This window comes from Stegostoma tigrinum, chromosome 21, assembly GCF_030684315.1.
Source record: "Stegostoma tigrinum isolate sSteTig4 chromosome 21, sSteTig4.hap1, whole genome shotgun sequence".
In the NCBI taxonomy this organism is placed as follows: Eukaryota; Metazoa; Chordata; class Chondrichthyes; order Orectolobiformes; family Stegostomatidae; genus Stegostoma; species Stegostoma tigrinum.
In genome coordinates this window covers 39,023,966-39,051,924 of record NC_081374.1, presented here as the reverse complement: position 1 = coordinate 39,051,924, position 27,959 = coordinate 39,023,966, and the positions used below count along the sequence as shown (strand labels likewise).

Here is a 27,959-nt window from a genome sequence, read left to right as displayed (position 1 = left end):
CAGGTCAATAACCTCTCTTCAGAATTTGGGGCTGTTAGAAAGTGATACGGGCAAAGGAAAAAAGGGAAGGTCCGTAATGGGTTGGAAGAAAGAACAGATTAAATCAGAGTTAATGTTTCAGGTAGAATGTTTCAGGCTTTTCCAACAATTTCTGTTTTTGTTTCTGATTTACAGCATCTGCAATCTTTCGGTTTTTACTCTGCTTTTATTTACTATTTTTTCATTTTCCTGATACCATTGGTTTGTGCTAGGATAAATGCTGTATCCCCAAGCAGCCATTCCAGAATTGCAAAATTGTAGGAAGAGGGAATTTTATTCATCTTGACTTTGCCAGCTTTCGAAATAAGCATCAAAACTAGTGCTACTTTCCAGTCTTCACTTTGTAACCCTAAAAATTTTCAATTAACTATCATATTCCTTTTGGAATGCCAAATGAAACTGCCATTACGACACTCTCAGGTAGTGCACTCTAGCTACCACGAGTTAAACACCTGCTGAAATCTTCTTTCATGATGATAACAAATAATAGTGATGGTGATAGTCATAAAATGATAGTAACAACGACGTTGCAAACAGAACATTCAAGACGAATGGGAACAAGAGATTTTCTTCCTGCAGAAGGAAGAGAAAACGTCCCGCCATCTCTCTGTTATTGCAATGCAGTGAACATTCAAAATTGGAAAGCTCATGTTCCACGTGTAAACTTGCATGGTTTCCCTTTCTCTAAACTGAAAGCAAACAGCAGAGGTTACACGTGGAACAACAGACATCTCCCGCTATTTCCCTTTTTAGTCTCGATTAAAGGGAAAGAAAGAGAGAGAGGTGTTATTGGCTTTTCGGAGGAACAGAGAAAAAACAAAGTATATGCTGAACGAGGAACCATTACCGTTTCTAGACGTTAATCAGTGACCTGGGCTTGCAGCTTCCCACCCCGTGCTTCTATCGAGGAGTCAGAGCGGGGCGGAGACTGGGCGAGAGACGCAGGCTGCCTCCTGGCAGTGTAGGCCCCGTTGTCAGGGTAACCAACCTCTTTAGCCCCGGTAAGAACATTAAATATCCCCGAACAGTCAGGCTGATGCTTTTTGGATGTGATTTTTTAAAACCTCCTTAACATAGACTTGGGGACGCTTCGTTCTCGTTGCATGACTTTTTTTTCTTCGTCAGACTTGATTTCCCCAGACTACACCAATGTGATTTATCGTTAAAAGAAGAGTAACTAATCGAATCGACATTTAATGCTATCCTTCCGATTTTTTTTTTTGGTGAACGCTTCATCTCCCAGACCAAATGGGTGCAATGGTAGTGTCCCTACTCCCTGGACTGGGAGGCCCAGATGAAAGCCCCCAACTGTTCCAGAGGTGTGTGTAATAACACCTCTAAACCGATCGATTAGAAAAATGGGTTGAGGTTTTTCCCATGAAAAAGCAAAGTGCTGATGGGGCTCTTGTGGCAGAGGGGTAGTATCTCTATCTCTGAGGCAGGAGACCTGGGCTCAAATCCCACTTTGTCCAGAGGTGTGTCATAACAGGTTGTTCAAATTAGAAAAATGACTCTGCCTATTTAGAGGTTATGTTATGCAGTGAACTCTACCTGGCTTTGTAACTTGATATGAAATTTTATAACACATCCTAGTGACTAGTGGGACTTGAATCCTAAAAGGAGGATTGCTGCTGTTGCAGTATAAGACTCACTTAAACCATAGAAATCTGTCAATTTTTTTCTTTTATTTTATTTACTTACTTTAAAAGGCTGAAGGATGTGTTGTTATGCTTTTTTTAAGAAACATGGTTCTTGGGCTTGCTTTCTATTTCATTCCTATGTTAACTGACGAGTAACTATGTAACTGAAGTAATTCATTGGTAATGAAAGATGCTTTTATAAATGTAAGCCTTTTAAGAAATATTTGTGAGCATTTTGTGTAATGCTGTGAAATAGTATCCAATCTTGAAATAACATGCAAGTTTATGGGTTAAGTGCTACAAAAGGGATTAATAGCTGCTTACAAACTGGTGTGGACATAAGCTAAAGGACCCTTTTTTTGTGTGTTTTATATTTATGTGGATTCATATCTGCTTTGAGATATTTTGTTATCAACCTGCTCAGGGATGTTTTAAGAAGAGTATTGCCTGAAATGCTGACTGATCCTTTCAGCCAGATGCTGCCTGGCCTGCTGTTGTCTTCTAGCCCCCTGTTTGGGATTGTTTAAGTTTGGAGCAGGTTGAATATGAACCCAGGCTTCCTAGTTTTGGCATAGGGACACTTCCACTGCCCCACAAGAGGCCTTAAGGGCTCCTTTTTTTTTTAATTTTTTTATCACTGCTGTGAGATTTGAACCCATAACTGCTCAGCACTGGTTTTGGGCCAACCTGGGCCTCAGGATCCACAGTGAAACAACATTATCTCCATATTGCTGTCTCTCAGTATGAGTTACAATGGAGAAGAAAGAACACAGTTTTAAATATGTTCTGATCAGCCTCTTTGGAGATGTTATTACTCACCTCTAGAGTGGGTTGAACCTGAACTCAAGCCTCCTGGTCCAGAGATAGTGACACTACCACTATATCACAAGCCCTTTTACAGCCTCTTTCCATGTTGTATAGAATCATATAGTACAGACAGGCCATTCACCCCACCAAGTCTGCACTGATCCCCTGAAGAGCTTCCCACCCAGACTCACTGCTGTGCCAATGCCTTCTTTCAAAGATTGAGGACACCTTTGTTTCTGTGTATAATTTCTCAATGTGAGTCTGTTTTTGCCTTGGGGGATCCAAGTAAATGTCCCCACAGGTGAGAGGAAAGAGCTTGTCAATGTATGTCAGAGCACTTGTGCACCCTCTTGGTGCCTTGAATGTAAAATATCGCAGTCCATAACATAAACTGGAGAAAATTGAGTGGTGCATGAGGCTTTAGAGGTCATCATGTCAATGATGTGGAATTTAAGCAATTTTTCTTTTTAAGGATGGGACCGGCATAGAGAAGAATATTGAGTTTGAATCTTAGGCAGGTGAAGTTGTGGTAGAGTGAATTTTAATGAGTATTTGAGCTATTCTGATTTGCTTGTTTGGGGGGGGGGGGGGGGAAGAAAATTAAGTGATGAATAGAGAGAGGAGAATGTTGTGGTTAAAATTGTACTGTTGGCCCTACTGAACAGGTGGAAATACAAAAGGAACTAAAATGATGCATTCCATGGACAAACCACTGGAGGGAAGTGTAAGTATGTGACTGTCACAGAGGAAGGCATTGTATGTATTTTTTTAAACAAACAATAACTTTAGAAAGTTTGAATTGCCAATGGCAAAATTAAAAGGATTGCATTGCAATTTCCTTTTTTTGGTTTAAGACTCTAACAAACTAAAAGGAACATTTGACTGAAGACTATTGTTGGAAACATACTGTACAGGAAAAATCTCCATGTTAACATTTTAAGCAACAAAAAATCTCCCTCCAATGTTATTGTTTACATTGCCCCTTTAAGTGATCCTTCATTCTCTCAGAACCAACTATAGGTAACTTTTTTAGCTCCCAACGCTTCCCTTCTTTTCCTATACCCGACTAACAATTTCTAATCCTTTGAACTAATTTTTACAGTTGAGGCTACCCTGAAGATTCTCCGTTCAAATCTACATAACTTGTTAAAACCCTCATACACTCTGAAGAGATTAATTTGATCTACCAGAAACCTGAGAATGGCAATCTGTATCTTGTTTTGTCTTTCTTGGATTCTGATGGGCTGAAGTTAGATATTTTAAGAAAACCTCCTGAGGGTAGATCTAAAGTGCCATCTCCCACTTCAACTCCATATCCATGGCAATGTTAATCAGTTTTTTTAATCCAAGAGCAGTAATCTTCCCAGTACTGATGCACATGGGGATTGCGGGAGGGGGGGGGGGGGGAGGTGGTGGTGTTGGGTATCAGTTTCTTGAATCTTTCAGTTTGAGAAATGCTAGTGGCATCTGGGAGAACTCAACTCCTCATTGCCACTAGGTAAATGTACACTTAAAATAAAGCAACCTGGACCAGTTATCGATTAGTGTATCTGTGATAAGTCATTCAGTCTCTTATTGATCAGCAAGTATTAAAGTAGCACTAACATTCATTATTCCCTACAAATTGCCAATAAAAACCATGTTATCAGGATCTCGAGCATCTGAGAATTCTTGATGCTTGTGATCCTGATAACAGGGATTTTGTTGTAATAATAATGAGTTATCCTTTAAACTTAAATCTTCTTATATTTAAAATAGAACCATTGACAGACATTGGAGACTATTTGCTGTAGGGATAGATGTTTTGGTCATTACTTATATATGTGGATACCATTATACCTTGCTAGTGTTTTTAAAAAAAACTCCACCTTTTAACCTTAAACTACAAGCCTGGCTGGCTTGTAGTCAGTAGAATTCAGAATGGCTGAAGTGACCCCTGCCCCTATCCCCCATTTTTCCATTCTACCTTTAAATTACAGACCATTTCAAAACATATATTTTTAAAACCACCCACTTGTATTTATTTGCCTGAAGCTAGTGGATAACGAGATACTTCCAGCACTCCTGTGGCTGAAGGGCAACACATCCTTGACGTTCACCAATAAAACCGAACAAGACAGTGTAACAACTTGATTACCTCAAGTATTGAGATTTGTGTTCCTACAGTTCTGGTTTCTTGCATATAACTTAGAGACCTATGGGTGAAGCATGCTCAAATTGGCACAAAAATGGGTGAACTACTCCAAATGACAGTGCTACCTGTGAATAACTCTTTCTGACATGGATGCCTCAGGAACCAGATATTACCACAGTGTGAAATCCAAACCCCCCCCCCCATCAACAACCCACAAGCTCACAAAACAGCTGCAGGAACATAAAGGTAACGATAAATGACACCCAACTATGATCCTGACACTGACCAGAAAAAGCGAACTCAACACATTGGAAAGGAGAGCCCTAGAAGGACTGAAAGGACACTGAGAACGTCACAATACTACAGCAGACAAAGGTCACAGACAATAATTCTAAGTAAACAGGACTACCTCTAAGGCACATGCACTGCATATACCAGCAAGTGCAGACAAACCCAACATCGCAAATGTGCAGCAAGATGCTCAACATGTTAGAGATTCGAACAGACTTGAGAATGAAACCTGAAGAAACCAACACCCCACCCCCACCCCCAATTATACAGCCTCCTGAGAGTGCACTAACCAGAAGTACCTTTTAGACCATAGTCTCCTTGCCAGGCACGCAATCACAAATTAGCCAAGGAACTACAAAGGAGACTGAAGCACTTGGTCAACAAGTCACCCCACTCAATCCACTCAGCCCAAGAGTTCCTCATCTTCATCAAGGACATAAGAGTAGATGATGACGAGACAATGGTATCATTCAACGTTACTGCCATTGTCACACCAATAGACATCTCACTAGAAAGAGAAACACTACTAGAACAAGATCACAGTGATACCATTTCCACAGACAACATGCTGAAGCTACTGGACCTTTTGCCTCACCACCCACTCCACCTTTAATGGCCAAAAATATGAACAGATCGATGGGACTCCTGTGGGATCGCCTGTCTCTCAACTAATAGCCGAAGCGGTAATGCAGAGGCCGGAAAGCCTAGCCCTTCTGCTAATCCAGCCAAGACTATGGATACACTACGTGGATGACACCATCGTCATTAAATAGACCAAAATGGAGGAGATGCATAAACTAATAAACAACACCCTCCATGGAATCCAATTCACCAGAGAGGTGGAGGAAGAGAATGAACAGCTCCCATTTCTGGATGTCGTGGTAGAGCACAAGACAAATGAGGAATTCCTAACAAAGGTACATAGGAAAGCCACACGCACTGACCAAGTATGAACTGCAATAGCAACCACCTCAACACACATGCACTTTCATTTGAGAACGTTACTTAAATGGACAACACACCGGCAGCTCAGTTACACCAAAACAAGGAGTACCTCTTTCAGAGACAGTGGATACTCCAAACTGGGTCAGAAGATGCCTATTACATGAGCAACACCAGGAAGATACTTCACACCCCAACACACTCATCACACTACCTTACTTCAGGAACACATCTGAACTGACCACAAGACTCCTACGACCACTGGGCATCAGAATAGCGCACAAATCCACATCAACACTATGACAACTGCTCACCCGGACCAGAGATCCTCTACCTGCTATGGACAGGACAAGTGTCATTATACAAAATTCCCTGCAGAGACTGTGACACATACTACATTGGACAAACAGGAAGGAAATTAACAACAAGGGTACACCAACATCAATTGGCTACAAAAAGACAGAACCAATATTCGTTCATCTCTATCCATATGGATAAGGAGAACCAGCAACTCGACTGGGACAACACCAAGATCCTGGGACGGACAAAGCTGAGACAAGAACAGGAATTCCCTAGAAGCAAGGTACTCCACCAAGAAAGCCATCAACAAACACAGCTTGACCCTATATACACTATATACTGCAAAGGAAAACTGGAAATGAGCTAATCCAGCTCAACAGACCCCTGAGTTTAAATAACAGGCAGGAAAACACAACAGTGCTTCATCAGAGGCCACACTGATGATGGTACCCAGCAGAGTAACAAAACGACAAACGAGATCTACTCTTAAAACCTCATCCCTAATTTTAATCATAAGATGTAAGCATTAGGAGCAGGTGTAGGGAATTGACTCCCTTGAGCCTGTCTGCCATTCAATATGATAATGACTGATCTCATCTCAGCCTTGGCTCCACTTTCTGCCAACAGTCTTAAATCCTTTTGACCTATTATTAAAAATCTATTTTCTCTACAGATTTACTCTATGCCCCAGCATCCGTTACACCTGAGGTAATGAATTCCACCGATTCCATGACTAAATTTTTCTCAACTCTATTTTAAATCTGTTACCACTTACCTTAAATCTGACCTCATTCTGGATTGCTCCAGATGTGGAAACATTCTTTTCCGCATCTAATTTGTAAATCCCTATTAGCGTCTTATAGGTGTCCTTTTCATTCTTTTAAATTCCAAAGAGTATAGGCCTAAACTACTAAATCTCTCCTCATAAGACAAACCCATCATCTCTGCAATCAATTTCGTGAATCTCCTCCTGAGCTGCCTCCAATACACCTACATCCCTCAGGCCAAAATTATATGCAAACTCCAGGTGTGGTCTCTCTAATGCCTTGTACAATTGCAGCAACATTCCCTACTCTTGTATCAGAGATAGTGGGAGCTGGAGTATCCGAGATAACAAGGTGTGGAGCTGGATGAACACAACAGGCCAAGCAGCACCTTTAGGAGCAGGAAAGCTGACGTTTCGGGCATAGACCCTTTCTGAAGGAAGGTCTAGGCCCTAAACATCAGCTTTTCTGCTCCTGAGATGCTGCTTGGCCTGCTGTGTTCATCCAACTCTATACCTTGTTATCTCTATTTCCCTGCTGTTGTACTCTGTTCCTTGGCAAACGGTATTTATTTATTTATTCATTCCTTTTATTACCTGCCTACTTGTTCTCTACAATTCATGCTCAATGACACCCAGATTCCTCTGCACCAAAGTACTCTGAAGATTTTTTAATTCGTTTTTGATGATTTACCTTTCTATTCCTCTTACAAAACAGAACCCCATACTTGTCCTTGTTTAATATCATCTGCCAACTTTGGCTCATGCACCCAACCTATCCAGATCCATTTGTAACTTACTTATTTATTTCTTCACTGCAACTTACTATCCACCTATTTTTTGTCATCTGCAAATTTAGCTGTAATACTTTCTATCCCTGCATCCAAGCCACTAATATAGATGTATAAAAGGTTGAAGCCTGAGGACTAAACCTTGTGGCAGTCCACAAGTTACACTTGCCAACATGGAAACAACTATTTACACCCTCCTATCTGCTTTGTCCAGCCAATGCTCTATCCAAGCCAATAAATTACCTCCAACTCCACGTGACCTCACCTTGTGCATTAACCTTTTTGTGCGTCACTGTATCATCACCTTCTGGACATTCAGATATTTTATCTAAAGGATTTCTGTTATCCACCTTGCTTGTTAGATCTTTGAAGAGTGCTAGCAAATTAGCAAAACACAATTGACCTTTTTATAAAACCATGCTGACTCTGGATTGTATTTTGAATTTTTAAATGTTCTGCTAAGAATTCCGTAATGGATTCCCTCAATTTCCCAATGATGCATGTTAAACTGGTCTATGATTACCTTTTTTTTAAACCTTTGTTCCATTTTTTTAATAAGGGTGTTGTATTAACACTTTTCCAAAACATTGGATTTTTCCCCAAAGCCAGAGAACTTTTTAGAATATTACAACCAATGGATCTGTTATCTCTTCTGCCACTTTAAGACCCTAGGAATGCAAACCTTCAGCTCTGGAGACTTGTCGACCTTCAACCCCAATAGCTTGCACACTACTTTTCCCTAGTAGTGGTGTTTGCTGTAAGTTCCTCCCTTCCTATAACCTCTTCATTACCTGTTACTGTTGGAAGGGTATAAATGTTTTCCATAACGAGAGTTGAAGCAAATTAGTCATTTGGTGACTGCCATTTCTGAGATCCCCACTATTAACTCTCCAGTCTCATCCTCCAATGTCTGACATTCACTTTAGCTACTCCTTCCCTAAAATATTCTTCTAGCAGCTTTCACTGTGACCTCCTTGTGTTAGTCTTCTTTCTTTTATCTTTTTTTTTTCGGGAATTTTTTTGATAACCTTTTGATCTTGGAAGCTTCCTAGTCTTCCAGCCTGCTACTTGGGTATGCCTTAGATTTTGTTTTTACATTATCTTTAGCTTCCTTGCATAGCCACGAATGATATTTGCGTGCTCTATCTATTCTGGAACATATTTTAGGTCAGAGCAATTGAATATCTCCTTAACTGTCTGCCACTGCTCATTGACTGTCCACCGTTTTTAGTCATCTTGCCCAGTCCACTCGTCTTGCCTTTTTACGTCTGTGTAGTTACCTTTTGTTTTACTCTAGGACTCGTGCATTAGTTAATTGGCATTCCAATTAACCAACTGCATTTGAAATTCTAGCATGCTATGATCTTTCTTCCTCTTGAGAGGATCCTTTCCATCAGATCATTCATTAACCCCACTTTATTACATAGTACCAAATCCAGAAAAGCCTGCTTCCTATTTGATTCCCAAACATTGTTTGATTGTTTCTTGGAACAATCTCTAATATATGCAGTGAGCTCTCCCTCAAGGTTACCTTTCCTAATTTCTTTGTCATTCCACAAATGGTATCCATGCTTGTAGATACTGTAGCATTTATGTCAAACGTATCTCCCACCCATCTGTCTCCTCCCTTTCCTTCTTCAAACTGATCTTCCTATCCCAAGATTTTGTCACCTGTCCAAAAATCTGTTTATGTACTTGGTGCCCACTTTTGTTAGTGCTCCTGTAAAGCACATTTGGGTCATGTTTCCTGTGTTGAAGGGATATAATTTTTTTTATTTTGTTACTGCTGCTTACTACTGATCTAAATAGGTTTTGCACATATTTTTGTTCCCTCAGTCAGATGGGAATGCCAATTAACTAATGTAAGTATAGTAAACTTTTTTAAATGGGAAACTAGTCAATTGCTGAAGGCATTTGTTGTGGAGTGTGAGGAAAGAAATGTCAAATGTCCCAGGTATCGTAATAAGGAGTAATATCTCTTCTTTGCCTATTCCAGAGCTTTGAGATCCATTATGTGACTGGCGACCTGTTCAAATGTCCTGAGCAAGATGCACTGGCACACTGCGTCAGTGAAGACATTCGTATGGGAGCAGGAATAGCAGTGACTTTCAAGCGGAAGTTTCAATCTGTTGAAGAGCTGCTGAATCAGAGTAAGATATGTCATGAGAGAAATGTGATTTAGGAAGGTAAATGGAATATAAGGTATTGGTGAGGCCATGTTTGCAGTACTGTGTACAATTTTTTTAGTCTCTTTATTTGAAAGTGTTGGAGCCACAAGTATTTACTTTTTTTAAATTTGACTTGGATGAAAAGACCAAATCTATGGTTGTTAATGTTGGAAGCAGATGAAAGTAATTCAGTCCCTCAAGCACACGGCGCCATTCAGTGTCTCACCTGCTTTTTGAATTTCAGATTCCCATCTACCTCTGAAACTTTGATTCTTGTACACAAAAAAAAATCAATGACCCTGTCTCCACTTTCTAAAGCAGTATTTTAAAGTTGCACAATCCTTAGGAAAAAGTTTCTCCCACCTGTCCTAAAAGCATGACCCCTAATTTTTAGACTGCCTCTTAGTTAAACCTGTCCACCATCAAGGTGTGTCAGGAGTGTGATGGAATGATCACCACTTGCCTGGATACGTGCAGCTCTAACAACACTGGAAGCTTCACGCAATCCAGGGAAAAGCATCCCTCAAAGCACAATACCAAGAAATATTTACTCCCTTTTCCACCAACAGAGTACTAGCAGTGAATACAATTTACAAGACGCAATCTGCAGAAGTTCATTAAGTCTGTTCGTATGACCACCAATATCTAGAAGGATAAGGGTGATTAGCTACGTGGGAACATCACAATCTGCAAACTCTTCTCAAGTAACAGACTCCATCCTGACGTAGAACTATAACACTGTTTTTCAGAGCTGGATGAATAAAATAATAGATATATTAGCTTGACTTCTGTCTTCTACCTCCATAGATTGAATTAAGCAGGAATCTTGCATTATTTTTGGCTTGAGTGTTAGTTACGTGGAATTGAGCTCTTCTTCGTGAGGCATAGCAATTCCTCTGCCAGATATCTGCCAAAAAAACTGAGCCTGCATTCTAGGCACACTCTGCGTCTGGACAAACAGTGGCATTCTGAAGCTACTCTAGCCAGTGGTGGCCGTTCAGTCATAAGATGTCAGATGGGTAAGATGGTGTTGCAGTTCTCTTGGCAACCTGAAGGGAGTGCTGCAGGGTTGCAACAGAATCCCTTCCTGGCAGACTGATGTAATGTTACCACACCAGATCCTGGTAGTCTGCTCCGAGGTTGTCACTTAAGTCAGTATATACTGCCTAAGAATGACTGACAGACAATGCCACAAGACAGTCACTAACCTTCTGTATTGTACCAGGGTGAGTGTCACATGTTCCTTTCCTCTGCTACTTCGCATTCTGTTTGTGCTGCTGCACTCATCTCCCACCAAGGTTTTGGTCTGACACTTTTTTGTGGCTATTGTGTGCAATGTCTTCCCTCACTCTTGCTTCCCCACTGGTCACACCACTAACTCTGTATGGCCTCTGCACTGCCTACTTCTGTGCCTGAGGATACCCTCACCATCTTTTGACCACCTGCACCGACACTGACAGCTATGCCATCCACTTCCATCACACTCAATTCCTTCCTTTCTCTCATTCCAGAATAATTGCCCACATTAGGGCAATAGGTCTTGGGTGGAGGGGTATCTGACATTTGGGCTCCTCATATCTTCCCTGTCCACCCACACCGTGCCCCCCCCACCCCCGTCCCTCAGCCTTATTAGGAAAGGAGTGAATCCACTCAATTGCAGAAGACCAGGGCTGCTCCTGGGGGGACAGTGTGGTGTCAAGACATCCATGACTTACAAATTGAGTAAGGATCATTCGTTGCCACTCTAATATTAAACCTGCTCACACTATTATTCATTACACTCCACTTCTAACCACACTGTCTTCTCTCTTGTTCTACGTGATGTCTGCTAGCTCAGTGGAGAAATAGCTTGCTTTTATCACAAGCCACCACCTCCCTCCACATCCAAAGTACAGAGAACCTATGAGGAAGCATTAGTGAGGCTGCAGTCTCAGCCACTAGCTCAGATACTGCCACCTAAGTAGGAACAGCAGGCTTGGAAGGTTTAGGAGCATGCAGTGGTGAGAACCTCACTCAGCTGGTGGAGTTTAAAAACATTCCAGGTCACTAGCACTTTTGAGGAGTGCTAGATATGAGAAATATAGTCAACCTTAAATAGGAGAGGGACTTTGGTGTCAGTAATTGGGGATTTTTGTCCCCAATTACAGGCAGAAACAGGAGCAGCAATTAGGTATGTAGAATGCAACAGCCCTTGTGGCCCAGAGGCTGCAGGAGTGCATCTGTTCTCTGGAGACCCAGTGGCCTCAAACATTGCATTTGTCTATTTCCATAAACAAGTTAATAGCTGGAGAGCTAGGCCCAGCATGCTCAGGGTCTGGAGGAGACATGCAAACACCACAACTCCGTTGCCCTAGCCGTTGGTTCCCCCGAGTGAAGGCACTGTGACAGGAGGATTGGGAACCTGGTGCACTCTAGGTGGCTCTTCAAAGGAAGAAAAGCAGAAGCTGCTGGAAAAATTCAGCAGGTCTGGCAGCATCTGAAGAGAAATCAGTGTTAATGTTTCAGGTCTAGTGACTCTTCTTGAGAACAGAACAGCATCCGCAGTTCTTTCAGCACACAGAAGGAGACTGGGAAATGACGTTCAGTGGTGTTAGCGTCACTGAAACCCCCAACATCAACATCCTAAGGGCTACCATTGATCAACAACTGAACTGGACTAGCCATTATAAATACTGTGGCTATAAAAGCAGGTCAGAGGTTAGGAAAGCTGTACTGAGTAAATCACCACCTGATTTCCCCAAAGTCTGTCCACTATCTTCGAGGCACATGTCTGTTGTGTGATAGAGTACTCAATACTCCACCCATGCCTGGATGAGAGTACCTCTGACAAAGCTCAAGAAGCTTGACGCCATCCAGAACAAAGGAGCCTGCTTGATTGCCATCACATCTACAAACATTCACTATATCCACCACTGACACTTCATGTACACTGCTGTTACTATCTACAAGATGCACTGCAGAAACTCACCAAAGACCCTTAGCACAGTTCAAATCCACAACAATTTTCATTTCGAAGGACAAGGTCAACAGATAAATAAGAGCACTCCATTGTAAGTTCCCTTCCAAACCATTCACCATTCTGACTTGGAAATGTATCACCATTACTTCAGTGTTGTTGGGTCACAGTCCTGGAGTTTCCCTCCCTAAGGGCATTGTGAATCAACCTACAGCACATAAGCTGCAACAATTGAAGAAGACAGCTCACCACCACCACCTTGAGGGCAACAAAAGGGTAGGCAATAAATACTAGTCCAGCCAATGATGCTCATGTCCTACAAGTTAATGAAAGAAAAAGCTAGGAGGCCTCCAACTGGATGAAATGCAATGCATAGACCCATGTGAAGTCTCTTGTTCGGACTCTGCAGTTGCTGCTGGACTATTCCTATCCACCCTACCTGCACATAGAGTTGCAGTTGTGTACTGGCATGCTGGAGAACTGAAATAAATGGCTGTTGCTCAGTGGCAGCCAGTGACTGGTTGGGTATCAGAGGGATCAGCGCTTGGACCCCAGCTATTCATAATATTAGGCAGCATGGTGGCTCCGTGGTTAGCACTGCTGCCTGACAGCGCCAGGGACCTGAGTTCGATTCCACCCTCGGCGATTGTCTGTGTGGAGTTTGCGTGTTCTCCCTGTGTCTGTGTGGGTTTCTTCCAGGTGCTCCTGTTTCTTCCCACAGTCCACAGATGTGCAGGCTAGGTGGATTGACCATGCTACCTGTACTGTTCAGCGGTGTGTAGATTAGGTGGGTTATAGGGGGATGGATCTGGTTGGGATGCTCTGAGGCTCGGTGTGGACTTGTTGGGCTGAAGGTCTGTTTCCACTCTCGGGATTCTATGAATACCTATTAATGACTTAGCTGTGGGAACCAAATGTAATACCTCCAATTTTTGCAGACAGATTTTGACTGGGAGTCGGGGCTGGTACCTGAGGAAAATGCAGAGACTCTTCGTTGTGATTTGGACAAGTTGATTGAGCTGCAGGATGGATGAATTAAAATGAGGAACAATGTGCTTATCTGTTTTGTTAGCAAAAACCGATATGTAGATTGTTATCCAGCAATAAAGTAGGAATGGAGGAGGTGCACTGAGAGCTGGGTATTCTTGTACATCAGATGCTGAAAGTAACCGTGCAGGTGCAACAGGCAGTGAAGAAGGTAAATGGTATATTAGCCTTCACAATGAGGAACAGGGCTGTCTAGCTGCAAATGCCCAGGACTTTGAGGGTACCACATGTGGAGTATTATGTGCAGCCTTGGTCTTTTTATCTGGGGAAACATGTTCTGGCTTTGGAGGGAGTGGAACAAATATACTGGACCAATTTCATGAATGGCAGGACTGATCTTTTGAAGAGAGATGGAATTGGTTAGGACTACATTAACTGGACTTTGCCCCTCATTCTTTTGATCTAATAGAAACATAAAGTTTTAATGGGACCAGATATTGTAAACATAGGAAGGATAGTGCTGCTGACTAAGAACAAAAACTAGGGGCAAGCCTAACGAGCAAGGTAAGCCAGTTAGATTTCTTTTTTCTGCCTAGAGTGATGAGTCTGTGGAATTCTTTGAAGTCACAACATAGAGACCAAAACATTTAAACGTTTTGAAGGCATTGGATCTAGTTGTTCCGAACTAAGGAACAAAAAAGTTTCATGAACAAATGGGATTGACTTCTAAATTGAATGATTGGCCATGATCATTTTGAATGACAGAGCAAGCTCAAAGGGTTGAATGGCCTACTTCAGTTCCTGGTTTCTATTTAGCCCAATCAGCTGGCTGACTGTGACAATTTCCTTGACTAGGATTAGGGGCTGCCCTTTAATTACTGTTTGGTAACACTTGACTGACAGGAACCTCTATGAAATTCAGGGAGGACCACTCTCCTAAAACTTTAAGACACAGTTGCTTGTTTGCTCTATATGCAATGTGTTTGCCACATACGCTGCTGACACACGGTAAATGTGTGATATTGATACACCATCCTATACAGCAAGATCTCAGCCCCCGTCACTAAGGACCAGTGACCAGCAAGGAAAGCTGTCTGGATGTTTGACTGTGCTAATTAGCAGTGCATGGATACTGTGAGAATGCAAACAGCCACTGAGTGAGTGAATACAAACCCTACAAGCGATTTAAGCCTGGCCCAATCTGTGAGCTGGGTGCCTGTCCTTGCACACGGTATTCTTGCAGCAGCCTTTCAGTGTTGGTTGCTGATGAAGTGCAGGTCTGTGCTTCCCAAAACTCCTGCATGTAGATTGAAGAGTACCAAAAGAATGGGTACATATTGGATGCCAATACCTGTGAATGAGGAGAGTTGCATGTGGGAACCACCCTTTGGGATCATGCCCTAAGATCCTGTTTGTTGCTCAGCAGTATGAAAGCTGTTCACAGCCAGCAGAGAGTTGAAGCTACCAGGTCCTGCTCTGACTTCAGTATTAAGAAATCTCAGCATCTAGCATTTTTCAGCATGTTTGGTAAGTTAGGAATTGACACAATAATGAGGTGAAATGTGCACTTAATAAGATGGGTGAACAAATAGTCCCTATTGATGGGCAACTTGCCACTGCAATCGAAGAAACTCTGCCTTGAAGCCCAAGAGATGTGCACAATGTTGCAAGTTACTCCCAATGTCTAATGGGATATCATGGGGACCAATGTTTTCAATCCAAGCTAATCACAATATTTAGTAATGATTTAGATGAGGAACTTAAAGCTACAAGTTTGCTGACCAGACAAAGCTGAATGAAAACTTTAATCTAATCTTTAACCTTCTATAACGCAGGTATTTCTACACTGTTTTGTGTAACTTGCCCTAACTATTTGAGTACAGATATCATGCTGGTAAATCTATGCTGCACAGTCCCAAAATTTCAACCTTTCCAGGGTATCCATGAGTGTTCAATCAATAGATGTGGTCTCACCTGGGATTTGTACAACTGAATAATGACTTCACCCCATTTGTTTTCTAGTTTATGTATAAAGGGAAGTTTTTTTTTTATTATCTGTTCTTGACATCTTGATCTATCTGTGGATCCCCAAATCTGATTGAACCTCCGCCGTCCAGAACTTAACAAATTGGAATATAGGTGGAATTGTAAAAACCCCTTTATGTATGTATTGAAACTTCTGTTTATTATTTTAACTTTGTTCCAGCTGGATGTTAATCTGATTTTTCTTCACTCTAAATACATTGGATTACATTTAACAAGTGTAACAGTATCTGAATGTATCCTGCCTTGGCCACCCGATGTAAATGCATTGCAATGATGTTATCTTTTGCTAAATCTAATTTTTATTTTAAACATGGATGATTTTCTTCACAGAAAAGAAAGTTGGGGATGTGGCAGTGTTGAAGACAAAAGACAGATACGTCTACTATTTGGTAATGAACTATTTTAATGATTTGACTGCCAGACTTGATCGTTTGAATGTAAAATTCACAGCATGTGCCACGTATATAAAGCCTTTAAATGTGTTTTGGGCACAGCTGTCTGACATTTGTCCATACAAAACATTGTATAGTCCCATCACTTTTATTTACCTTTATTTCTGTTTTTGATTTCTAATGTTGAGAATGCCAAAAGATTTTTTTTTACCTTTTTTAATGAAATTTCCAGCCTTTGACATTTATGCTCTTGTGCATTTCCCATTTAGTCAATTAGTCTCAATACTTCTGTCTTTTTAAACCAAATATTTAATAATGCCATCATTGCATAGCTCACAGCATGTCAGAATTACAAGGATGACTGAGATTTTGAATGCTTGGTTGGATATTAAGTGGTTTTGTATTTACAGATTACAAAAAAGAAGGCCTATCAAAAGCCAACTTATGATGATCTGCAGAGCAGCTTGGAGGCCATGAAGACACATTGCCTGGTAAATGGAATCTCACGGATCTCGATGCCCAGGTAAGATTTAAAGTTTTGCTTTCATCAAGCACATTTATTTTATCATAATTGTGTGTTCATGTGTTCCTCCCACAGACCAAAGATGTGCGTAAGTTAGGTGGATGTGCCATGGGAAATGCAAGGTTTCAGGGATACATTAGGGAGGTGGGTTTTGTGTATGGAGGGTTGGTGTGGATTCGATGGGCCTAATGGCCTGCTTCCATACTACAGGGATTCTATGATCTTAGTAACTTTGTATAAAGATATGATGTTGTAGATGACAACAACGTCTAATCATACGGCTGAAGGGAAGTTCTGTTAGATTGTTGTTGTATTTAATGTCTAACACTCTCAAGATTGGCCTGATCACATCATGCAAATAAGTTAGCCATTAATATAATTGCTGCATGTAGTGGCAAATTATGCTGATTGCAGGAGAGAGTTTGAAACGGAGTGAGGCCAGGTCAGGTAATTTGCAATTTTAGAAATCTGAAGGTAAAAGTTGAGACAAAGGACGCAGTTTGTCAATTAATAAGGTCAATGCAACAAGTAGCTTTGTTTAAAAAAAAAATCCCCTTGATCTGTGTAAAGCATTCTTAAAATGTATAAACTAGTGGCACAAATAGACAGACAGAAATAGTTTGAATCTAATCACCACTTCAGAGATATGATTTGCAAAGGGATTAATATTGTATATGAATATTGTGCGATACAAGCATTTCAAACATAAGCAGAATGCTAGAGGATGAGGGGTGGGAGAACAGTTGCAGAAAAGATCTTGTCTCAGATCATGTCATGAAATCAGTTAATCCCAGTGTCTAATTTATCAAGCTCAGATGGAGGTAGGGTAATTTATAGTTCCCTCTCCTCTTCACTCCAACGGCCTTTGACAGAGGACAAAACAAGGAATGTTTGGAGCTTGTAATAAAAGTAATGTAATAATTATAAGGGACTTCAATCTTGTCAATTGCACAATTTTAAAGGGTATCTGGAGCATTATTTTGAAACAAATAACAATTGTGGAACCAATGAACCTCAAAGTAATGGATCCTCAAGGGGAGATGGTAGGGAGAAGTGCCCGTAAAACAGCTGAATTCTAAATTAAATTTGAAAGTGACTCGTTTCAGTCTAAAACAAGAGTCTTTTGGAAGAGAAATTGAGTATAAGGATGTGGAAGTTTTGCTGCAGCTTTGTACAATTTTAGTTAGACTACATTTGGAATAACACTACAGTTCTGGTTACCACACTACCAGAATGACGTGGATGCTTTGGAAAGGGTACAGACAAGGTTTACCAGGATGTTGCCTGGTATGGGGGATTTTAACTATGAAGAAAGGTTGGATAGACTAGATTTGTTTGCACTGGAATTCAGGAGAGAAAGGGATATCCTAATAGAAGTTTAAAAGATTGCGAATGGTTTGGAAAGCATGAGGCTTTTTCCCGGGGTGGAGGTGTCAGTTACTTGAGGACACGTGTTCATGGTGCAAGGGCCGGGGAGAAACGTTTGAAAGAGATCTGCGAGGGAAGTTTTTCAATGTGGTGAGTGCTCGGAATGTATTGCCAGAGAGGGTGGTGGCAACAGACACCATAGTAGCATTCAAAAAGCAACTGGACAAATACATGAACAGGAAGGGAATAAAAGAATACAGATGTTGTAAGTGAAGACAGCTTTAGTATGGATGGACAAAATGTAGTGGCATAGGCTTGGAGGGCCAAACAGCCTGTTCTGTTGCTGAATTGTTCTTAGGCACACAATTGGCTTTGTTTAAACAAGAGAAGGTTGGCTGAACTGAAGAAATAGATCACCCTTTACAGAGAAAAGGCAAGAGAATGGGTTTGAGATCAGCCCTGATCAAATGGTGGAATAGGCTCAAGCAGAATTAGGCCATTCAGCCCTTTATCGTATGATCTTAAAAGTGTGACTGTTAACAAACAAGTTGTAAAATCTACATTATTTTTCTATTATGAGTTGTAGACTGAAACAGGAAAATATTTTTTCAAATAAAACCCTGAGGGATTGCTGTAGTGATTTGGAAACAGGGTAGCCTGACACTCATTGTTTACACAGCTGCTAGTTCAAGCAGTACTAAACAGTCTGTAGATGAGCAAGAGCTAAGGGTTGTGCACAAATCTGTATTCAACTGACAAGTATCTGGTCTGTGGACTAGTGATCATTTACCAATGACAAGGCCTTCTGTCTGCCGACCAATTGTGATAGTCTCTCAGGATTGAAAACCCATTAAATCTCTGCTAGCCAAAGAATTTTCTCCATTCTCTGCAATTAACAAAAAAAAAACACAAGCCTGAACAAAACTAGTTTCTTTCTCCTTCAGTTGAAGTAAAACATAATTTGAAAAATGTTGGACTTAAGTGTGAACCAGTGACCTTATGCTTTCTACAAACAAGTGAAAGTGTCCAGAGAAGGAAGATCAAGAAGCAGGATTATGATCAGCCCAAGAAACATCTCAGTAAACACAATGGGGAGAGATCCCTGGAAAATTCTCCATCTTTCCCTCTACCTGTAACATCCATGTATTTTTATTTTCTCCATTCCATCAGTTTAGTACTGTGTTCTTAAATACTGAAACTGGTTCCATGCTTTGTTAGTGATAATGGGAACTCTCTGATGAAGGGTCTAGGCCCGAAATGTCAGCTTTTGTGCTCCTGAGATGCTGCTGGGCCTGCTGTGTTCATCCAGCCTCACATTTTATTATCCATGCTTTGTTAACCTGGTTATATAAGACAAATTGCAGAATTTTGTGTACTTTTCAAAACCTTTTTTGTCACAACTCTGGGAATAGTATGACTTGATTTTTTTTTTCAGCACTCAAGTGAGCAATAACAAAATGTTGAAAGAAATTATTCAAAATGTACAAAAAGAAACATAATTGAGAAAAAAAATTCGGGACCAAAGATTTAAAATGGCTTAATAAGGAATGTAAATATTGTATTCGATTGAAAGGGAGTTTTAGAAAATCGTCGTCAGCTTGTTGACCTAAAAGTTTTGAAAAGCAGTAAAGAGCTGTCAAAATGCTGGAAAAGAGGTTTAAAAAATGTGCATGTGATTTAACCGGGAATATGAAAAATTGCAAGGAAATGCAAAGGAGGAGAATTGGTCCCTTAGAAACAGACAGAAGGTATTATCATGAAAATAAAGAAATTGCAGAATTTTTTTTCTCCCTGCAATGGAAGGTACCATTTAAATACGAGAAATTGAAGGTAACCCAAAGCCCAGCAGATCTCCTCCAGTTAATAGCCAACATTGCAGCTTTAAGTGGTCTCCATAGTGAATATACTTTTTTTTAAAATCCTAAATCATAGAATCCCTGCAGTGTGGATCAAGTCCACGCTGACCCTCCAAAGAGCATCCCACCTCCCCTACCCTGCCCCTGTAACCTACATTTCCCATGGCTAATCCACCGAGCCTGCACACACCTAGACACTGCAGGCAATTCAGAACAAAGAACAATCCAACACAGGACCAGGTCCTTTGGCCCTCTAAGCCTATGCCACTACGTTTTCCCCTTCCATACTAAAACTGTTTTCACTTCCAGGTCTGTATCCTTCTGTTCCCTTCCTGTTCATGTATATGAAGAAGGGCCCCAACCCGAAGCATCAGCTTTCCCGTTCCCCTGATGCTGTCTGGCCTGCTCGGTTCCTCCAGCTCCACACTTTTTGTCGTCTCTGATTCCAGCATCTGCAGTTCTTGCTATCCCAATTTTACCTCTTCCCTGTTTGGAGTGTTTTACATGTAAGAATCAAGAATCCCTCCGAAATGGTTCTTACAAACTCTGCCCCATCCGAGTCCCTTGCATGTAGTGAATCCGAGTCAATATAGGGAAAGTTAAAATCACTCACCGCAACAACCTGCAGTTTTCACTTCTTTCCTAAAATCTGTCTATATATTCTTCCCTCTATCTCCCACAGGCTGTTGGGAGGCCTGTGCTTTATCTTCAGCATTGATTTCACCGTGTCCAATCTATCTATCATGTCCACTCCACCTCACCTGCAGATCTTTGGACTGTGGGAGGAAACTAGAACACTGAGAGGAAATTCATGCAGACACTGGGAGATTGTGGAGTTTGCACAGATGTGCAAGAGTGAGAAACTTTTTCACTTGGGTGACTTCCAAAACATTATCCTATCTGAAAATTGTGAATGCTCCATTGCTGAATAAATTAAAACTAAGGACTTTGTTTCAGCGAATTAAGGGATATGACAGCAAGTGGGTAACTGGAGAATTGAAGTAACATCAGCCACGATCATCCTCAGTGGTGGAAGAGGTTCTACAGTTTACTATCTTGTATATATTTGGGTGTTAAACTGCTAAAATATTCTGGGCTTTAGGATTTTGCAGTCTTCATATTCTGCATCACCACTAACTCTGGGCTAAAATCAGTTTTGTTTGCTCTCCAGGATTGGATGTGGACTGGACCAGCTGAAGTGGGAGAGAGTTTCTGAAATAATTCAAGAGGTTTTTAAGAACACTGATATCATCGTCAATGTCTACTCTTTGGAAACACCTGCTAAATGTTCCACCTATGCCAAATGACAGCATACATTAATAGTAAATAGAATGTGAAGATGGGTATTTGAATTCTTAGTGCGTTAACTACTTTGGATTTCAAGTAGCCTCAGATTTGGCAAAAATAACTTATGTAGGTGAATTTACTTGTGAGTGATTGTTTAATGTTTGGTTTAAAAAATATTCTCAGGATTGTTCTCACCTGCTAGGCAGCATGTCAGAAAGATTACTTCCTCTGGAAAAGACCTGCTGAACCCACTGGGCATTTGAGAAACTACTGGACCTTCTCCAGAATCAGGACCCTGCTGAGAGCTTCCAGGCTTCCCTTGGATATGTGGCGGGAGCTGTTGGAGTGCCTTTTGTTTTTGAGAGACTCAAGATTGTGTAATGACCAAATCCACAAGTAGTAATAAATGATGGCTGGGAGGATTTCACAGGTGGGGGGGGGGGGCCACAGGAATGGTAGTGTAGTGGTCCTTGAAGGCAATGGGTGAAGTTTTTACACTATTGATAAGATTTCAGGGGCATCATTACAGATTTGTTTCATATTTCAGAATTATCAATTAAATTTTTAAATTTCACTAACAACCAGTTGAGAGATTTGAATCCATGTGCCCAGAGTCCAGAGATAACACAGTGTGGCGCTGAAGGAACACAGCAGCAGGCTAGGTAGCAGCAGAGGAGCAAGAAAAATGAAGTTTTGGGCCAGGACTCTTTTTGAAGACCCCAAAATGTCAACTTGCCTGCTCCTCTGATGCTGCCCAGCCTGCTGTGTTCCTCCAGTTCCATGCTGTGTTATCTTTATGCCCAGAGCATTAGCTTGGTTTTGTTATTAGGCCAGTGGCATTGCCACTGTTCAACATTGATTTGTACCTTAAGCATTGACATTAATGCTATTTTCCACAAAAGTAGTCCTTTTTTTTTTCTGTTTTGCCCTGCTTGAGCTTAGTTTAAAAGCTGGGTAAAATCTTTTTGACCACTGCTGTCCTTAACATTGGTGCAGTGCACAGTCCACAGTGCACTACCTGGAAACTAGCATCTTGTAACATCAGAGATGGGAAGTGCATTAGATGTTGATGACTCCAGCTAACACGGATTGCATACGGTCCGAGATTGTGGAAGTATCAATGGTGTCTAATGCCGTAGAATGTGGTAGGCCTATGTCTATTACTTCCACAGGGAGAAGTTTGAGTTGCAGGCCCAAGCCTATTACGTTTTCTACCTTCATTTGTAATAACTGCGTGGCCTTTGATGCAAGTTCTGCTAAAGTGTAGACACATGCCTGCTTTACAAATTTTCTCAGTAATAAGATGAATGTAATAAACCAGAGAACAATTTTAACATTAATGTACCAAACAGGATGTCCCAAAAGATCTGGCACTTGTACCTGCGGAGAAATTGTTCATCTTAAAAATACCCAGTTAAATCTTGTCAATATAATTGCACTCTAGCTACGCACCGAGCAATGTTGCTGTTAAGGAGACCTATCGTAAGGATCGGTTTAGGTATTTTCAACTTGGGTATTAATCATTGCTTTAATGGAGTTCAACATGGAACCTAGGCAGTGGTCCACACACTAGGGAGAACTTGTATTAATTGCAATGCAGAGGAAATACAATTAAAATCTGATGTGTTTATCTACCAATACACAAAATCACCTCCCCAGTTCTCCTTTGCATGCTCTACTTTCATCTTGTCAAACTAGATTGTAAGAAAATTTGACCTTCTCCGATGTGCATACCTGCCTAAAATGCTTTGACACAAAGGGTTAGATATCAGTTTTGAGGAGATTCAGTACTTAAGCCTTTGGTGACTTTTCTTGTGCAGTTTACCACTGCTTGTCTCACTGACTGTACATCCTGCTTCCACAGTCCACTCTCAACTGGTCCTGTAGTCAGAAGAGGTGTTGCCAGAACCCTCCAGCATTCACATTTTGGGTATCATATTTAAAACCATGTGCTACTCACTCAAATCAAGACACTGCCTTTCCTTTACCTGTACTACCACTAATGGCTGGTCAACTTAATCTCCCTTTTGACCCTTCTTTGTCTCATGCAAGTCAAAATGTCTCCTGTAAAGTTTATGGGGCAAGATTGATAGCAGGATGGGTCATCCCCTTCTTGTGCTGTATTACAAGTTTAATTAGCTACCTGTAGTATACGGGCCAATGACCCTGCTGTAACCTCAATCCACCTCTGGGACAAATGATCCAGGACTGAGATGGAACCTGGAAAGCGTTTAAGTGCTAGTGCCTGGTCCCAGCAAGAGCTTAAAACAAATCTTCCCTTGCGCCTCTGTTTCTGCACCCACTTTACAAATGTATCATTTAGTTTGTGTTCCCACTCGTGTTTTTTTTTCCGATTTAAAAATAAATGAATCAGGCTTTAACTCTCACCTACTGTATGTCTGTGCTATTTCACCATGTTCTCCCTATCTTTAGGCATTCCCACTGTTTGCTACATTCATTTTTCACATTAGCTGCAAAAGAACAGTGGTCCCAGAGCTGAGCACTGGGAGGCACCGCTGCACATAGCTTCCCGATCTACCTGTTCAGAAATATAACATCTGTTATTACACATGTCTGCAATAGGTAGGGCTGAAATCAAGGTCTCCCTGGTTTAGAGGTAGGGAATACTATCACTATATCACAAGAGCCTTTAGATGCCACTGAATAGTTCCTTCAGTCTGGAAAACAGCTGTTCATAATTGCAGTCTCTTTGCGATTTCATGTCCAGAAACCAATGTCCCTTTTAATCCCATGGGCTCCAATTTCCATTTAAAACATTGTTGACATTATGTTGCTGGCTTGAAAATGATGCCAGCTACTCCTCAGTAAACTGATAATGTTTGTAATAAGCCCTAGATGACTTGAGTCTTACAGTGCATAATTGACTCCTTTAACCTTCCAGAGCAGCACTGTCTATACCATCAGTTCAAACTACATAAAACTAATCTGCAAAACCTGGCAGCAGCACAGTATTAGGCTGTGGTTCAGAATCCTACAGGATTATAATGAATGTAACTTATGAGGAATCCACTCATCAGGAACTGCCAGGAGTGTAATTGTGAACTGGAAAGCAGAAAAGGATGAAAGTTTTCAGCAGGTCCGGCAGTACCTGTGGAGAGAAGAAATGAGTGTTAATGTTTCAGGTCATGACTGGTCAACTGAATTGAAAAAACTGTCGCAGATTTAACAGTCCATACAAATTCAGAGTCAGGTAGGCAAGCAAATACTAAGAGGAACATATGTTCTAGGATGGAGAATAAGAGTGACAAGCTAAAGGGACATTAGGATGAGTGAGTAAACAAAAGAATGGATTAGAAGTGTAAATGAAAACTGTATAATCATTTAAAGTAGTTTTGCAGCAGATTAGCATCATATATTTTTGCTGTGCTGATTTTAAATTGGAAGATGGCCCATGATTTCTAAATTGTTTATTTATAAGCTTAGTTTGTGATGTTTTCTACAATGCTGCATATGCATAACCCTTCACTGGTGTGTCATTCTAGTTCTGGTGGTGCTGCATTACATTTATCTGGACATGATCTTCTGTAGTGTAGCTGAACTAATCCTTCTTAGCTGAAGTGCTATCAATTTATCAGTTTATTTGGGAATCTGTTTGTGAATTTTAATCCTTTTCAAAAGCTACTATTAACACAAACGTCTTTTGCATTTGCGATCACTGAAGACATTGGTCCTCCACAAGTTTCTATAGTATTTAGAAATTGACATGTACAAAACATGCTCATGAAACACACATAAATTTGTACTATTCCTGAAGCCGCCTTAAAACTGCAAGTCTTGTCAAATTTTTGACTGCGGCGGCGGGGTAACAGCAAACCTGTTCCTATCCTGAAATGATCTGCTGGTTTGCTCAGCTGGAGCAAATTTGAAAAATGGTGAGCTGTTGCTGACATAGAACAACGAGAAGATTCATTTCAGTCTGTCCCTGCTTTTCCATATTCGCTTCATGTGAAAGGAAAATATGGGCACATTGAAAGCTGAAAATTTAGTGTACTCCTGACACACTTAACTGTTGCACTGTTTTTAATCATTTTAGTTAAGTAAATGATTGTGTGTACTGCATTATAATAAGATGTATTTTTGAAGATACAGTGCATTTTCTGTTGAAAATGGTAAAGGGGAATGTTGTTGCAAGGAATTACAGTCCTACCTTGGAAATGTTGAATCAATGCGCAAGAACTGGATATCGAAGCCCAGTTGGAACGATTCTTCAAGAGAGGAAAATATAGAAGAACTCCGCAAATTTTGGAAGAAAATGATAGACTAAGTTTTTCTTGCCTTTACAACTCAATACTTCCCAATTTCCCGATTAGCTCTGGAGCAATCTGCATCAAGATTACTCTAGGATACAGGAATGACAACTATCCAACACTGTGTCGACCTGGAGTCTTGAAGATGTAACTTTACTGATATAAGTTTTAATAATTGGGCTAGTGGGAGACAAATATTACCTAAATAAATGATATTGCAAATTTGATTATTCTGCCTCTAGATTGCTAGGTTTAGAATCTGGGATTTCCATTTTCTCCTTTGTGAAGGTTGTAAAGTAAATTCATTTGAGCACGCTATCATTTGTTATTTCTGCTGTTTCGGTTCTGTGACGTCTGTTGCAAATAATGTTAAATAAGCAGTGAAATGGTAATTTTGAGTTGAGTTTTGTCTGCTTACTAAGAAAGCAGGTGGCAAATCCTGCACCTTTCTATATCATGTATACACTCCTTTCTGCTTCAGTTCCATGCTTGTAAATGCACATACTTGTGCATCTCACGTAAGCTGCGCATGGGTCCATTCTGGAAAGGTTAATAATAATTAGAAGAATCTGATTTCTCAGCATCTCCCATTTAAGCTCTTATGCAGTAATGTCAGGAACATCAAGCACATTCCAAAGTATGCCCATGTATAATTGTGGCATAATGCTTCTATCTACTGATCCTTTATGCATAGGAACACCAAGTTCTGTTAGTTCAGTACAGTATCTTTATAACATCTGATCCACTTCGTAAGCTACCAATGCTTCTTAAAAATTTTATGATATTCCATTTATAACCCAATTTAGGCTGGTGCAGTCGCGCTTGCTCCTGGTATCCTATAGATATTATACCACTTCAATAGGGTCGGAATATGTCACAGAGAAACCATAAACTTATAAATACGTTCTCCTGGGTGAAGCAAGTATACTCAGTTAACTCACTGACTTTAGGTGAAGCATTACCCATCCCCTTATTTCAAAGTGTCCAACCATTTTATTAAACTTAGTTACACAAAATATGAGCATTTAAATTTTTTCTTTATTTTGATGACCTGTGTAGGCTGTAATATGGAAGCTATCACCCACAAGCAAAGTATAACTGCGTGTTACCATTACTTGATACGACAAGGAGATAAAGTAAAATGTTTTGTTTGGTTTCTGTTTGGATGACCCAGCACAGGATGCAAAGTTCATTGCCTGTCATTCTGAATTGATTTCATACTAAATGCCTGTCCCTGTTTTACGATTCTACGTTAAATAGTTTTGATGATTTCTTAAGGCTCATTCCAGTCATTCATACATTCTATGTATTTAGAGTAAACAAGATCATTCTATCTAACTTTGCTTTTCTAAGCTTTAGCTAATCATTCTTCTCAATGCAATGGTGAGTTTCCCAGTTTTAATGAAAATAAAGACCTTGGATATCTCAAAATCCTGTCTTGGTCCTCTTTACCATAATCTTTGTGTGTAGTTTGACCATGTGTTAACCATCTGATGCTTTGCATTACCACTTTTGCTGTTCATTCTGTTTCTTACTAGAGGCATCAAACAACTCGGTAACTCTGTTGCATTACCCATTGAAAAATATCATCCTAAAAGTAACAATCTGTTTTTCAATATTGCTCTATTAACTGGTTCAAAACAAAATACTGCAAATTGGAAGGATATTGGCTCTGAAATGTTAACTCATTCTCCTTCTACAGTTGCAACAGAATTTCTGTTTGTCGTTCAGATTTCTGACATCTGAAGTAATTTGCCCTTATCATTAGGGCTAAGTTTAGTTCAATCATCTCTAACTTATTGCACAACAACTTGTATTTATAAAAGCACATTTAACACAGTAAATTATCCCAAGGTATTCCTTGAGAATATTTGATAGTGAACTTTAAGGAAATATTAGAGCAGATGACCTAAAACTCAGGTAAAAATTTGGGTTTTAAAGAAGAACGTAAAGCAAATCAGAGAGATGGAGAAACGAAAGAAGATGATTCCAGAATTTGGAGACTCGACAAATGAGCGTGAATTTTGGAAAATTTGACCCCATTTTACACCCCTCCCTGCCAGTACAAGAGTGCATACCAGTAAGAATTTGTCAGCTGTTTTCCCTGCAGAACACTGGTAAAATCAACACAGACCACACAATGAACTTCAGACTTGGTGCACAGCAACAATGTATTACAACATTTTGGAAGGTAGCCCCTGTCTAAACAAAAATCCATGTTACATATAACAACATATAGAGAAAAGTAACCATTTCAATAGTGAGGAATCATTAAACCCCACATTTGGTGTCATAAGTGTATTGGTCAATTGAAGAGTAGTTATTGCTGTCTGATGTGCTTTTTAAAACTGTAATTGCTCTTTATTGACAGGAATTCCACTCTGATCATTAAATAACATTG

General features: G+C 40.5%; 1 protein-coding gene across 2 annotated transcripts; it reads left to right on the top strand.

The window, feature by feature from the left end:
* The first annotated feature begins 689 nt into the window (after nt 1-689).
* LOC125462912 (ADP-ribose glycohydrolase OARD1-like) lies at nt 690-21,704 on the top strand. 2 transcript variants are annotated; one of them, XM_048553412.2, is made up of 6 exons: nt 690-1,040; nt 3,152-3,210; nt 9,704-9,857; nt 16,195-16,253; nt 16,667-16,779; nt 21,175-21,704. In XM_048553412.2, exons 2-6 carry the CDS (start codon nt 3,175-3,177, stop codon nt 21,308-21,310), a joined length of 498 nt encoding a protein of 165 aa, XP_048409369.1. In that variant the 5' UTR covers nt 690-1,040; nt 3,152-3,174; the 3' UTR covers nt 21,311-21,704. The 2 variants fall into 2 exon arrangements, with proteins under 2 accessions (XP_048409369.1, XP_048409370.1); XM_048553413.2 differs by lacking the exon at nt 3,152-3,210.
* The last annotated feature ends 6,255 nt before the right edge of the window (nt 21,705-27,959 follow it).